We start from the raw sequence: 13,642 nt of genomic DNA on the forward strand, positions 1-13,642 counted from the left end.
TCAGTTAACCAGGCAAGGCAGACAAATCTGAGCTCTTACTCCAAATAACCAGGCAAATGCCAGAAGTGGAGCTGTGGCTAGAGACACAGCCTTGAGAAGAAAAGCCAAGTGACAGTATGAGCCCCTAGATCAAGGCCCAGCAACAGTACACACACACACACACACACACACACACACACACACACACACACACACACACCATCACTACCACAACCACAACAGAGCTTCCGCTTTAGAAACGGTATTCGTCACAGTGATTCAAGATGAGTCTCCTGAATCATCTGTATAAAACTGTTTCTATGTTATAGTTTTTGAACTATAACATAGTTCAAAGGGAACACAGAGATCCAAGGGCCTAAAACCATAGAAAAGAGGGTGAAAGAACTAGCAAGAAAAAATGTTTTTTAAAAAATCAAAAGCCTTTCTTGTCTCAGATGGAAACACTGCCTGATCAGCATTTCCTCCTGGCCCAGAGCATGGCTCACGCCAGGTCCCCAGGTGAGCGGGTGAAAAGCAATTTGCACCTTGTCTTGAATGTGAAACCCCAAGAAGAATGTCTGAGCTGCTTAGAGAAGAAGCGGTAGTATCTTTGATGGGAGGCCTTCTATAGTTCTGGCTTATATCGTTGGTCATATTCAAACCGTGACAGCTTCAGAAGGGTCTCACCAAAGAGGCAGGATGCTCAAGGGCAGAAATGAGGGTAATTCCTTTCCACCCAGAGAATTTATGTCTTTAAGTATGAATCCAGAATGTTCGGCCCAGTGAGAGAATCTGCCCAAGACTCTGTCTCACATAGAGGTTCTGTGAAAGATTAGGTTAAAAAAAAAACCCCAAAACAAAAAAAAAGGCTAGATAATGGTCCCAGTGCTTGAGGTTTAGGTGGAGGAGAAAGTAGAAAAATAGCAGAGAAAATGTGAAGAGATTTCCAACAATGGAGACAATGCAGGCCTGAGGTTCACTTTGGGGATTTTAAGCTTGTTGCTGAAGGCTTGGGAGAGAATGGGCGTGGAAAGCACTATGCAATTAAAGTAATGCCCAGGGAAAGGCCTCCATTTCTTCAAAGAGAAATTAAAGTACTGCCCTTTTCCAGAAGATTCCTAGGGCTGGAGGCCTAGGAATGGTGGTCTGTTTTCAAGTGACTTGAGCTCTAGATGTGTAATATGGGATCTTTCATGCCTCAGTGGGCCCTGGAATACTAGGTAGGATTGGAACTGAAGGAAATAGAATTCACATTTTCCTTCTGAGAAGGAGCTGTGATATCTTCAGACAGGAGCCATTGTGAACTACCATAGCATACACATTACCGTGTTGTTCTCTCTGCCCTTGTGAGTGTGCATTGAAGGGGAAAGAGATGAAGGCAAAGGAAAAAAATCTAGATAAGGAACTTTAGATAATCCTAGCCAGGGAGGTTTAACAAAAAGATAAGAAACACAAGGAAGGACCTAAAATGGGAACAATTTAGATGCAGCTATGATGACTTTGGTAGATCATCATCGTGGAGAAAAAGAGGAAAAGGGTTCGTGGGAGAAGATGGGCAAAAACCTTCCAATGGTAAGTTTTTGGTAATAATTCTAGTAAACAGAGATCATCATATGTCATGTGCTGAACTCTGCATCTTTATTTTTCTCAATAGGTCTAGGAGGTATTCAACATTGTCTCCCATGCACAGACCCCTCCCCCCCAAATTAATAATATTCAGAGTATTTAAATCATTTGCTAAGATCCTTCTGGGAGCATTTGAACCCATGCCCATCCAATTCCAATGCTCATGTTCCTGACAACGCTGGATACCCCAAACAAAGGTGGAAGATATATGGAAAGATCTAGAAGAAGATGCATTCTGTTTTAGATTTGCAGAGTGGGAAATGCTCCTGTGATATTTAATGCCCATGGTATTTGGCTAGAAGAATTAGAACTCTGGGGACAGGAGAGAGGAAAGAGGGGAAGGAGAAAGAAAGGGAAAGAGGTGGAAAGGAAGGGGGAGAAAAGGAAAAGAGGACTTGGGAAAAGCCATTGTAAAGTGAGTCACATAGATTAAGCCCATCATTGGAAGAGCGAGATATTCTAATAAAAAGTAATATTTAGATAACTACTATTGCACAGACACCATGATGGGTTTTTGTTGTTGTTGTTGTTGCTGCTGCTGCTTTTTTTCATACTCTGGGCCTGTGGACTGTCCCTGGGCTCCTTTTACTTAAGGGTAGCACTCTACCACTTGAGCCAGAACACCACTCTGGCTTTTTCTGGTAGCTCATTGGAGATAAGAGTCTCACAGATGTTCCTGCCCAGGCTAACTTCAAAGCATGATCCTCAGGTCTCAGCCTGGTAAGCAGCTAAGATGGCAGGCATGGGTAACTGGCTCCCGGCTATGGTTTCGTATACATGGTTCATAAGCATTATAGTCAGAACACTAACTGTTGTGTTGTCTCGTTCTGCCCCGGTCATGTTCTCTGGAGGTGATGAGTCAGTCCTGGAGTCCAGGAGGTGACTTTCCAGCTCACATTTTCTATTTTGAGGTGGACTTTGTTTACCAAGGGAGAACAGTAGAGATCCTCTTGTGGTAATTGTGTCCTTGGCTGCAAATTGCACATAACTTGTTTTCCTCCCCTGCTCCATAGTGGGCTAATTGTTTCCTGTTCCCTCTACCTAGCAATTGAAGGCTCCTTCTTTAATTTCTTTTTATTTCCCCTCAGGAAAATGTCAAGGACATTCAGATAGGTATGCATGAAATGCCCAGGAAACAGCAGAGTGCTGCTGGCCTACACAGCTGCTTACCCTTGCTATTTGGAGGAATGAAATCTTGAGGATCACAGCTGGAGGCCAGGTCAACTAGAAAGAGGTTTTAAGACACCCTCCCCCACAACTGTGTCTGGGAATAGTGGCACACACTCATCACCCTAAGCTGTATGGGAAGCTGACAACAGGCGGTTCAAGGTTCCAGGACAGAAAAGTCCTTGTGTGTCCATCTCTATGGAGGGACGCTGGACATGGTAGTATGCACCTGTAATTCCAACCAGCAAAGATGGGTAGCCTAAAGTAGGTGGATTGTAGTTTAGAGGGTGTGTGTGTGTGTGTGTGTGTGTGTGTGTGCGCGCGCGCGTGTGCGCGCGCATGTGCGCACTCGCAGTGCCAGTATTGGAGCTTAAACTCAGGACCTTGTGTTCTTGCTTAACATTTTAATTCAAGGCTGGTACTCTACCACTTGAACCACAGCTTCACCTCTGGCTTTTTGCTGGTTAACTGGAGAAACAAATCTTGTGGATTTTTCTACTCTAGCTGGCTTCTAACCGGAATTCTCAGAACTCAGCCTCCTGAGTAGCTCAGCACTTTACATGTCCCTCTCTGATACCCAGTAGAGAAGATATTTTACATAGTCAAGAGCAGAAGCCTAGAGAAGTCCTTACGCAGTTGCAAAGTTCACCCAATGGCATTAAGACTTCCTTCTTCACTCCAATTCTTCAGTGTATCCCCAATGTCTCTGCATACCAAAGCCATGTGGGCAATGACAAAATACTCCCTGTTCCCATGACCCACCAGTGTCCATCACAAGTAAAAAAGCATTCTGAATCATATTGTGCACACGACTTTCTTCCCAGCATCTATTAGGAAAGGTGAGTTGCTGTAATTACCCACTTTGACCACAGGAAATCTGAATTCATGAACATTTTTTATTGTGATGTAGAAATCCCCAGATTCCAGACCCTACTTCATCACTGTGTCTAAGGTTCCAAAATAAGGACTGAGTTTAAGAAAGACACTGTCACCGAATGTCTGGCTTCCTTCTTGCCATCCTTCATATCTGGCCCTTCCCCCCCGCCCCCCACCAACTCAAAGCAGCTCTTTCTAAGGATTGAAACATTCTACATTCATTCCTGTGCATTTTCTTCCTAAAAAAGGTGGGGGTTTTTTTTGCCCACACCAACTAGACAGAACAAATGTATTTTAATGAATAAATGACATTCTAATAGGAAAGCTTTTTGCAAATGAGCTTGTTCTATTAAAGGGTCTAATAGGTAAAAATAATTTTGTAGCGAGTTATGCAATTCAAGTAGCAGACAGCCCCCTCTGTGGAGTAAGCTGGGGAACTTTGCAAATAGAATTTCACCAGGAGAAGAAAACACATCTTTGGAATAGCACGATTTTACTTTAGATACAAAATGTCTGTGTGGCAAAAGGAACAGATCTCTTCTAGATAAAAATGGAGGTAGTGCACAGTGTTTATTTTCTGTTTGATTGGTATGTGGGGCTGTGTGCCAGCAACTGGTTTGGCTTTATGTTAATATTCTAAGTCATCCTAATAATGCCTACATGTCCCTGTGTAGGAGTTCTCTGTACTAAACCCCAACCTTTCCTCCAAAACCCTTAGGTGAGACAATGCTCTTACATGGCAAGCTCATTTTCCCTATTTCTGTCTGAGCCTGAAGCAATGGAGTCGAAGCTGGTTTTCTGAGTTGAAATGTTCCCTGAGCATTGTCAGAAAGCCAAGTGTGTCTCATAAAGTGTGACTATAGACCGGTCACTTACCCACGTGAGAAGGGTCAGTTATGGATGAATTATTCAGTAATGTTAGTAGGTCTCCAGGTACTTTATACACAAGTCATAAAGAATGTATTCAGCAGAAGTTCTTTTGTTTTTTACTGTAAGTAGTAAATTGCTCTTGAAGAGTTGGTTAGCCATGAAGAGAAGTCTCACGTTTCAGGTTTAAACTTCCACAGCACCTGCCCATTGGGTGGCTACTCAAGAGGCTAAGATCTGAGAATGCTAGTTTAAAGCCAGCCTGGACAGAAAAATCCAAGAGATTCTTATCTCCTATTCACCAGCAAAAAAAGCAAAAACCAGAAGTGGAGGTGGTATGGCTCAAGTTGTAGAACCCCAGCCTTGAATGAAAAAGCCAAGCACAAGTCCTTGAGTTCAAGATCTAGCACCAGAAAAAAAAAATCAGAGCTAAGTGGACTAGGGTTAATTTGGTGATATAATTATGCTACCCATGTATCAATGCCATCAACGATGTGATGTCATCATTATGACATTGTTTTTACTGTCCTTGTTATTTGTTGTGTTTTATTTTGCTACCCTCAGAATGTGAACTTCTGTTCTTTAGACTAATGTCTTCATGGTAGCAGAATGGCTGCGACAACTCCAAACATCATGCTTTTACACATCACAGTTCAAAAGCTGAAGAGAGTATCTCCCCCCTTTTGTCCCTCCTATTAAGACTAAAGAACAACTTTCTTGGATTCTCTAATCTTATTCTGGCAATTATTGGCAGGAGCTGCTCAATTTGTTCTTGCCTAAAGAATCCATCTTTCCTCTATACAATCTGTGTGCTGGGAATTGTATTCATCCGTGTGATCAGGTGTGAAACTCTGTTCTCCTGACTCACACTAGGATCTCAACTCCATACCCCTAGTAGCCAGCTAGAGAGCCAACCACATATCAAATAACAACAGACAGTGGTTGTCCAGAAAGAAACTACCTCCTTCCCTGGAAATTTAACCCTGTATCTTCTAACCAAGATGGAAGACATCCCAGACTTTGCCTAATCTTTCTTCGCCTTAAATGTGGCTTCAGAGCTAAATGAAACAAAGGCTGTGCAGAGTCTTCGAGAATGTTTACATCATGCTGTGCTTCTCATTGGCTGCCCACAGACATCTGCACCATTAGTAGATCTGTATGGCTCTGAAAAAAAGAATATTGTTATAAATATCCAAATGACCCTTGGCAGATTAAAAGTTGCCCACCGGTGCTAAGTGTTCACCCCACACCCTGGCACTTCCAGCTGGACATTTCATCTTCAGACACTAAGCACCAAACTGAACTGTGTAGCCAAGGACAGATTCACACCTGTCACGTGCATGGTTCCACATAATTCTCACCTCCGCTTCTAAAGGTGAGCTGCCACCCTCTGGGACCCTCACTAATGATGTTTGCGGGCCAAACAAGCAAATTAGACTTTCGTTCATGTGGAGCAAGAGAGACAGCTCTGTTAGTTTCATACCTACAATTACACTAAGTTGAAATCTGCTTTAAATGAACATGGAAAGCCAATTAAGTCATCAGTCAATGCAATGTTGGTGGCTGGAGCTCTGGTATATATTTAGATCTGTTGTATTGATTTGGAAAAGATTTTCTGCCTTGCCAGGCATTTGATTTGATTCCAGGAGGAGGGAAAAGCAGGGTGCTATGGAGGTTTGGTGTTGGCCATAACATAAGACGTGTAATCATCATTTGTTTTGATATTCGTGCAAGACCTGTACCTCTTCTTCCAGATCAACCACAATCACGTGGTGAACTGGCGTCCACAAATCTTGGAATCAGGAAGTGGCACATTTAGTGAGTGAATTTTATTTGTTGGTTTTGTTTATTAGCCTTTTCCAGTAACAGTTCCTTGGATCTTTGGATGTGACATTTGAAAACAGTTCTATCAATAATAGCAATTTAAAAAATGTTCCTACGTCTCAAAACTGTGACATTGGTAAAGCTAAAGTGTTGTAAGGTGAATCATCCCAGAAGCCACATTTTAAAATACAGAATAGTGGAGTCTTTATTATACAGTTAACAGGCTGCAGGCTGCCAGTTGTTACAAAGGCCTGCAGCACGCAAATACACATAACACAGCTAGGAAACATGCTAAAGAGGAAAGAAAGCACAAAAACAATAACAACAAGCCAGTTCTGCTCCAATGGAGAGCTGAATTGAGACACCGTGATGACTGGAGACAAGCCAGGAGACAGGACACAGGACACGATCACGGAGACACATGAGGCATGGAGTCCAGTGGCTAGATTGGCACAGGGGGAAGATCATCAGGAAATTCCCAGTCCCAGGCACTGGACTGACAGATTCAGTAACCTATCAGCCAAGTGTCTGCCCCTGACTCCAGAGGTCTGGCCACGCCCATCACCTGGAAGGCAGGTAAAGGGGTGGGGACTCCCTTCCCCCAGCATGAAGACAAGATGTCAGACCCTACCATCCACCATGTGGCCAATATAGCATCGGCCAGACCTGACCTCCTTACTTCAAAAGCGTATCTTTTTCCTCTCTTATTACAAGTTGTGTCCTTAATTTGATGGCTGTGGAAGGGCTGCCAGAGACTAACAGCCTCCTAGACAGTGATGTAGAGGAAGAAATGATTATGTTTTATATTTAGCTAGATTTATTACTGCTGACTTGGGCAAATGAGTTCACTGTGAAGATTCTTGAGACTCTGGTTCAAGTTTGAATGCAACCATCACAAGGTTATAATCTTCTATGAAGTTTAATCCTTGAGCTATAGCCTTTCTTTAAAATAATCACTTGTTCTTCGATTCACACACTCAATGTAGCTCACTTTAAAATACTAAAAGCTTTGTTCCTTTTTTGTGATGGTATCCTACATTAACCAAGTGTTCAAATTCCAATGTGGCAGGTTGTTTTCTTTCTTGTCATCTCCTAAGAAGTATTGACTATAAAAGAGAAGTGTCTCAGATTTTGCTGTGCCTTTCTAATCTTTTTTGTTGTTAATTGTATTAAAATGTTATTAAAATTGTGTTAAAATTTTAATAGTGTAAGTACGGAGAAACGTGGCCACATTTCTCCATTGGTATCTACCTATTTTGTTAAATAATTGGTTTAACTGTTCATCTTTTGTAACTTGAGGATACCCGAACTCTGCACTTCACCCATGTATCAATCAGGACTGGTGGTTGCAAGAACAGAAATGGAAGTCATAGTAGTTTAGCCCAGATGAGTCTGCTGGTTTATGTAATGGTGTAGCCATGGCAATACCTCATCAAGACATAGCTACAGTCAAGAGCGCAAGCTGCTTCACCAGCAATCTTCCCCTTGTTATTCTGATTTCCTCTGTGTAGGCTTATTTCTCTGACACGTTTTCTTTTTTTTTTTTCTAACCATGAGTACCACCCACCATATGTCCTGAAAACATCAGGTATTTCAGTAAAAAAAAAAAAAAAAAAGTTATAGAATTAAATTCTATAAGGGCCAATGGACTCACCTTTGTTCAAAAAACATTTCTGTCTCAAAGAGTGGAAGAGTATGAGGAGCTGCAAAAGGGGGTCTTTCTTGGGCAATGTTGGGATTTGTTAGGACAGCACAATCCAGACTTGGGAGTGGGACTTCCCAAACTGTGGTCACCACTCAGCCCCATGCTTTGTATGTGTAGTCACGTCACAGAGAACCTCCACCACATACTAACTCTGCAGGCCTGGCACGTTGCATGCATCTGGGAACTCACTGCAGTGTGAACCCCGCAGCAAGCACACAGGAAAGTGAGCTGAGGCACTGATGGCTGGCAAGGGGAAGAGCAGCTTGCCAGCGAGGGGGAACAGGCCACACTGATGGGAGTTTAGCCCAGTGATGAGGTTTTCCTCAGTGTCCAGTGTCCAATGCCCTTCATTCTTAGAATTCTTCTGCATTTGGTGCTCCCTGGGAAACCCAATTCCTCGAATTCAGCAAACATACTTTCATTGTCCCCTGGGATACAGTGATATCATTTACATTCCATCTCCAAAGAGGTGGCTGGCCAATCTTGTGAGTGTTCCAGACCTTATGCGTTTCTTATCAGGTGCTGCCTGAATGCTTGGATAATCTAACAGTGTTTAAGCCTTGAGTCACGAGTCTAACTGTTCCCCTGAGGTACACAGATAAACAGATCATCTTCCAAAAGCTCTCAGTGAAAACGGCAAGCGATATAGGGGATTTTGTAAAGTGTGTGTGTATGTGTGTGTGCTTGTAAGTGTGTTGTGTTTTGCTGAAGCCTGGATTTGAACTCAGGTCTTTGTGCCTACTAAGCTTGTTTGGCTGGTGCTCCACCACTTGAGCCACCCTACCCAGCCCTGACTTTTTGTTGGTTATTTTGGAGATGAAGTCTTCAAGGGTTTTCTAACCAGGCTCACTTTGAACCACAATCTTCTGACTTCAGTCTCCTGATTAACTAGAATTATACGTGTGAATCATCAGTGCCCAGCTGGAGTTTTGCAGTCATTTTAAGAAGGTGTCAGCATTGCAATTTTATCAAACATAATTCTTGAAGAATGTTTTAAAAGAAGGCATCTAGTCAGGGAGAGGAGTAATATTCCCATCACTCGTGGTTGTGTTGTGTTCTGTGAAGTTGATTTGGGATGTTGGCACTTTCTATCCAGGAAGAAGCAGTAGAGCAGCAGAGTACATGTTCATACTTCTTCATTTACTCAAAAGAATCCTCTAGGCAGGGCACCTGTGGCTCACATCTGTCACCCTAGCTATTCAAGAGCCTGAGATCTGAGGATCATGACTTGAAACCATGCCCAGGCAGGAAATCCATGAGATTCTACATCCAATTAACTACCAAAAACACCAGAAGTGGATACACACAGACACACAGACACACACACACACACACACACACACACACACACACACACACACACACACACACACACACACACAAAATGTATCCTCTGGGCACTCATTAACACTTTAGACCCCAAAGCTCACTTTCAGGATACTACCTTTTGAGAGGTCCCAGAAAGGTACAGAGCCTGTCATTCAATTCCTGTCTCCATCCAGCCCGACTCTTCAATGCATTTGGGACACACTATCCTGGTGAAGATGGGACCTTCCCCAGGTCAAGATCAAATCGCAGTTGGGAGAGTTTACCAGGGAGAGGGCTGTAGACGATCTCACTTCACCACACCTCTGGTGTGAGCTGCTGTTGGGGGGGGGAGTGGGGGGGAGCTGCTCCTCTTTTGGACTAAGCTACCCTGTGTTGCCTTCTCTGTCTCTCGCGCTGCAGATAGAAGACCTGCAGTGGGGGAGAGGCGTCCGGGAGATCCCCTCCTCCGTGTGCACACTGCCCTGCAAACCCGGCCAGAGGAAGAAGACCCAGAAAGGCACCCCATGCTGCTGGACGTGCGAGCCCTGCGACGGATACCAGTACCAGTTTGATGAGATGACCTGCCAGCACTGTCCCTACGACCAGAGGCCCAACGAGAACCGGACAGGCTGTCAGAACATCCCCATCATCAAGCTGGAGTGGCACTCCCCCTGGGCGGTCATCCCCGTCTTCCTGGCCATGTTGGGCATCATCGCCACCATCTTCGTCATGGCCACCTTCATCCGTTACAACGACACACCCATCGTCCGGGCATCCGGGCGCGAGCTCAGCTACGTGCTGCTGACCGGCATCTTCCTGTGCTACATCATCACCTTCCTGATGATCGCCAAGCCCGACGTGGCCGTGTGCTCCTTCCGACGAGTCTTCCTGGGCTTGGGGATGTGCATCAGCTACGCGGCCCTGTTGACCAAAACCAATCGGATTTATCGCATCTTTGAGCAAGGTAAGAAATCGGTGACCGCCCCCCGGCTCATCAGCCCCACGTCCCAGCTGGCCATCACGTCCAGCTTGATATCTGTGCAGCTCCTTGGGGTTTTCATTTGGTTTGGCGTCGACCCGCCCAACATCATCGTAGACTATGATGAGCACAAGACCATGAACCCGGAGCAGGCCAGGGGCGTGCTCAAATGCGACATCAGCGATCTGCAAATCATTTGCTCCTTGGGGTACAGTATCCTCCTCATGGTGACCTGTACAGTGTATGCCATCAAGACTCGGGGCGTCCCGGAGAACTTCAACGAGGCCAAGCCCATCGGCTTCACCATGTACACCACGTGTATAGTGTGGCTGGCCTTCATTCCGATTTTTTTCGGGACAGCGCAGTCAGCAGAAAAGGTAAGTGCAAATGAACGAGCAGCCCTTCCTACGGTTTTAGAAAGATGGTGGCTAGCTGGGTGCCCTGTGGCTCAGGATGATAATTCCTAGCTACGCTTGAGGTGGAGGGCTAAGCATCACAGTTTGAAGCCAAGGGCAAGGCAGTCTGTGAGAGTCTTGCCACCAATTAACCAGCAAAGAGCCACAAGTAGAGCCTGTGGCTCAAGTGGTAGAGCTACCAACCTTGAGAAAAAAAATAAAAACAAAACAACTAAGGAACCATATCCAGACTCTGAGTTCAGGCCCTGGCATTGCTCACACGTGTGTTTGTAGGTCTTAAAAACCAAGCAGGTTGGATAAAATAAGAGGTTTTTGTTGGCAGAATAGCAATCCCCAAGCTTAAAAGCCTAGACTTGTTGGTGAATGGTACTTGAGTTTAAATATGCTATAAACTCCCCACTTAAACCCAACCCAGTGTAACCTTTCAAGTTGTTTCACTATGGCATTATTCACGGTAAGAAGGGATGATTGAGTACAAAGCGAGCTGATATACCTAAATTAAATCTTTCTATTGATTCACCAATTCTTGCACAAGAATTTGGGGTAGGTAAATGGGGTACCTGTGTTGCAGGTGGATGTAGCTAGGATGGCCCTTATTCACATGGTGGTGAGCTTTCTGCCTCTTCTCAGAAGAGTGTGAGTTACCCACTGCACATACTCCCGGTAGAGCTGGGGAGCGTAGAGAAAGCTTGGTTGTCATCTACGCAAGGCTAGATGGATCTACCCTCTGGCTAGGTGGATACTAATCCCAGTAAGCCATTTGCTCAACTTTCTCACCAGGACAGACAGAGGATATCAACAGACTGTGGAACTTGGAGGTGTATAAGAGTCAGCTATATTGGAGGCATATTAGAGTCAAAGTTAGTTGCTTCTAATACAGTGGTCCAAGATAAAGCTAATAGACCAAGTTAATAGGCATCTCCCCATATAAATAAGTGCTCATTTTTAAATGCAATTAGTGTATGTTTAGGTGTAGTTTTGCCTTCTGTGCCAACTGGGCATACACAGTTAACTTTTACACTCATCTAGCTAGTTATAGGTTATTTGTTTTTCTGTTTTCAAGGCAGGTTCTCCTATTTAGTCCAGGTTGACCTTAACCTTAACCTCATGATCCTTCCTGCCTTGACCTTCCAAGGCATCTCTGGCCTGCCTATAAAGGGAGACTTGTCATAAGGGTACGATGTTGGGACATTGAGAATCCATCTACTTTCAAATTACTTTGGACCAGTGTCCCAAAAGTTCAGTCTCCCATGGGAAAATCAAGACTGAAGTAAGAATGTCTAGGAATGTTCGGGAGACTAGTCTCTCGGAATTAGCGGAATGTGGCTTTTTAAATTTTTACCTCTGCTCTCAGCATTTTATCTACATGATTTAGTGACATCCAGTTGCTTTTTCCAACAAAAATGATGTTGTTTACCAAGACTGTGTGATTCAGAAGCTGCAAGCTTGGGCTCTATTTCCTTCATGTGAATATTTCATGAGACCACGCACGATTCTAAAACTAAGGGAAGTGAATGACTCCAGATTATGGTTTTAGTCATCGAAAGTCTTAAGAGGAAGTTCTTCTAAAATCCATGTTCAATGATCAGAGCACACTCCTCACGGGATTGCTCAAATTCATAATGCATGTTTATTGCCTGTGAAGCCAACTTGAATTTCATTTTATTTCTTCTATCTGTCCCTGGGCCAAGGGAATAGTAAAATGTATGAGTTCGGAGAATGAAATGCAATGGAGACCAGAATGAAATTCCTGCAGGCCACGTGGAAGCCCATGCAGATGACTGTGTTGTTAAAGTGCACAGCGCCCCCTGCAGTAGGTGAAGGGCACAAACTCTCCCCTGTGCATTTATGCTTGGTGATCTAGAAGATAGGGAATGATAGTCACTAAGGTGTTACGGAGGAGTCTTGTAATGTGTGTTTGAGTCTCTGTCTCCGTCATGTTCATTTCTAGCCGCTTCTACTTATGACCGTGGGTCTTTCCAGGAAGACTCACCTGTAACTTTCTCAATGAAAAGTCCAATGACACAAGGCTTCAGGGATTCCATTTGCTGACTGCGGTCATTCTAGGAGACATTTTCTCCTAGAACTCCTTGAACTGCCAGGATTGAACTGTGGGAAAGAATTAAGTTGTCTCTAAGTGGTAGGTGTTTGACCCAGAGTTTTAGAAAACTGACTTACTTTCTTTGTAGACTATTCTTGTGTGTGTGTGTGTGTGTGTGTGTGTGTGTGTGTGTGTGTGTGTGTGTGTGTGTGTGTGTGTGTGTGTGTGTGGTGCAGAATGCAGGCTTGAACTCAAGGTGTGGATGCTGTCCCTTAGTCCCTTAGTTGTTGTTAGTTAGTTTGTTTTTTTTCACTCAAAGCTGGCACTCTAACAGTTGAGCCATAGTTTCACTTCTGGCTTTTTTGGTGGTTAATTGGTGATAAGAGTCTCACAGACTCCTTCCTGGGCTGATTTTGAACCATGATCCTCATATCTCAGCCTCCTGAGTAGCTAGGATTGTACATGAGCCACCACTGGCCGGCTTCTTTATAGTCTCTTAATGGGTTAGAATGCTTTACATGATTAGTTGTCATAAGTGAGTAAAGGTATAAAATTGGCAAATTGGATAATATGCAATGAAAATGCATGTCCACAGTTTAGGCCTGTGCCTAGAGAAAAAAGAGGGACTGATTGAAAAATAATCACTTCCTATATGTACAGTTGATGGCACTTAAAATGCAAAAAAGAGGCAAATGCCAAGCCAAAGAAAGAGAAAGAGGCACAAGGCATGCTTGCCAAACTGGCCATATACAGAATCATAGGCTTCCCATTTTTGTTTCTGTTTAACAGTGTAACTTCCTGAAATGGAAAATTTTTCATTGCAACAGAGACTAAAAAAAAACTGCAGTAAATTC

The 13,642-nt window shown here is 43.9% G+C and overlaps 1 protein-coding gene across 6 annotated transcripts in view; it reads left to right on the top strand.

Moving 5' to 3' along the window:
- Positions 1 to 13,642, top strand: part of Grm7 (glutamate metabotropic receptor 7) — a 597,974-nt gene that overhangs the window by 454,004 nt on the left and 130,328 nt on the right. For all 6 annotated transcript variants that reach the window (XR_011371182.1, XR_011371183.1, XR_011371184.1 and 3 more), the window contains exon 8: positions 9,773 to 10,708. Coding sequence is in view for 3 of the 6 variants with exons in the window: in XM_070019004.1 (XP_069875105.1) it covers positions 9,773 to 10,708 (936 nt within the window). In the remaining 3 variants the exon portion in view is untranslated. The remainder of the gene's footprint in view (positions 1 to 9,772; positions 10,709 to 13,642) is intronic.

The sequence above is a fragment of the Dipodomys merriami genome, unplaced genomic scaffold, assembly GCF_024711535.1.
Source record: "Dipodomys merriami isolate MVZ:Mamm:240054 unplaced genomic scaffold, mDipMer1.0.p SCAF_13, whole genome shotgun sequence".
NCBI lineage: Eukaryota > Metazoa > Chordata > Mammalia > Rodentia > Heteromyidae > Dipodomys > Dipodomys merriami.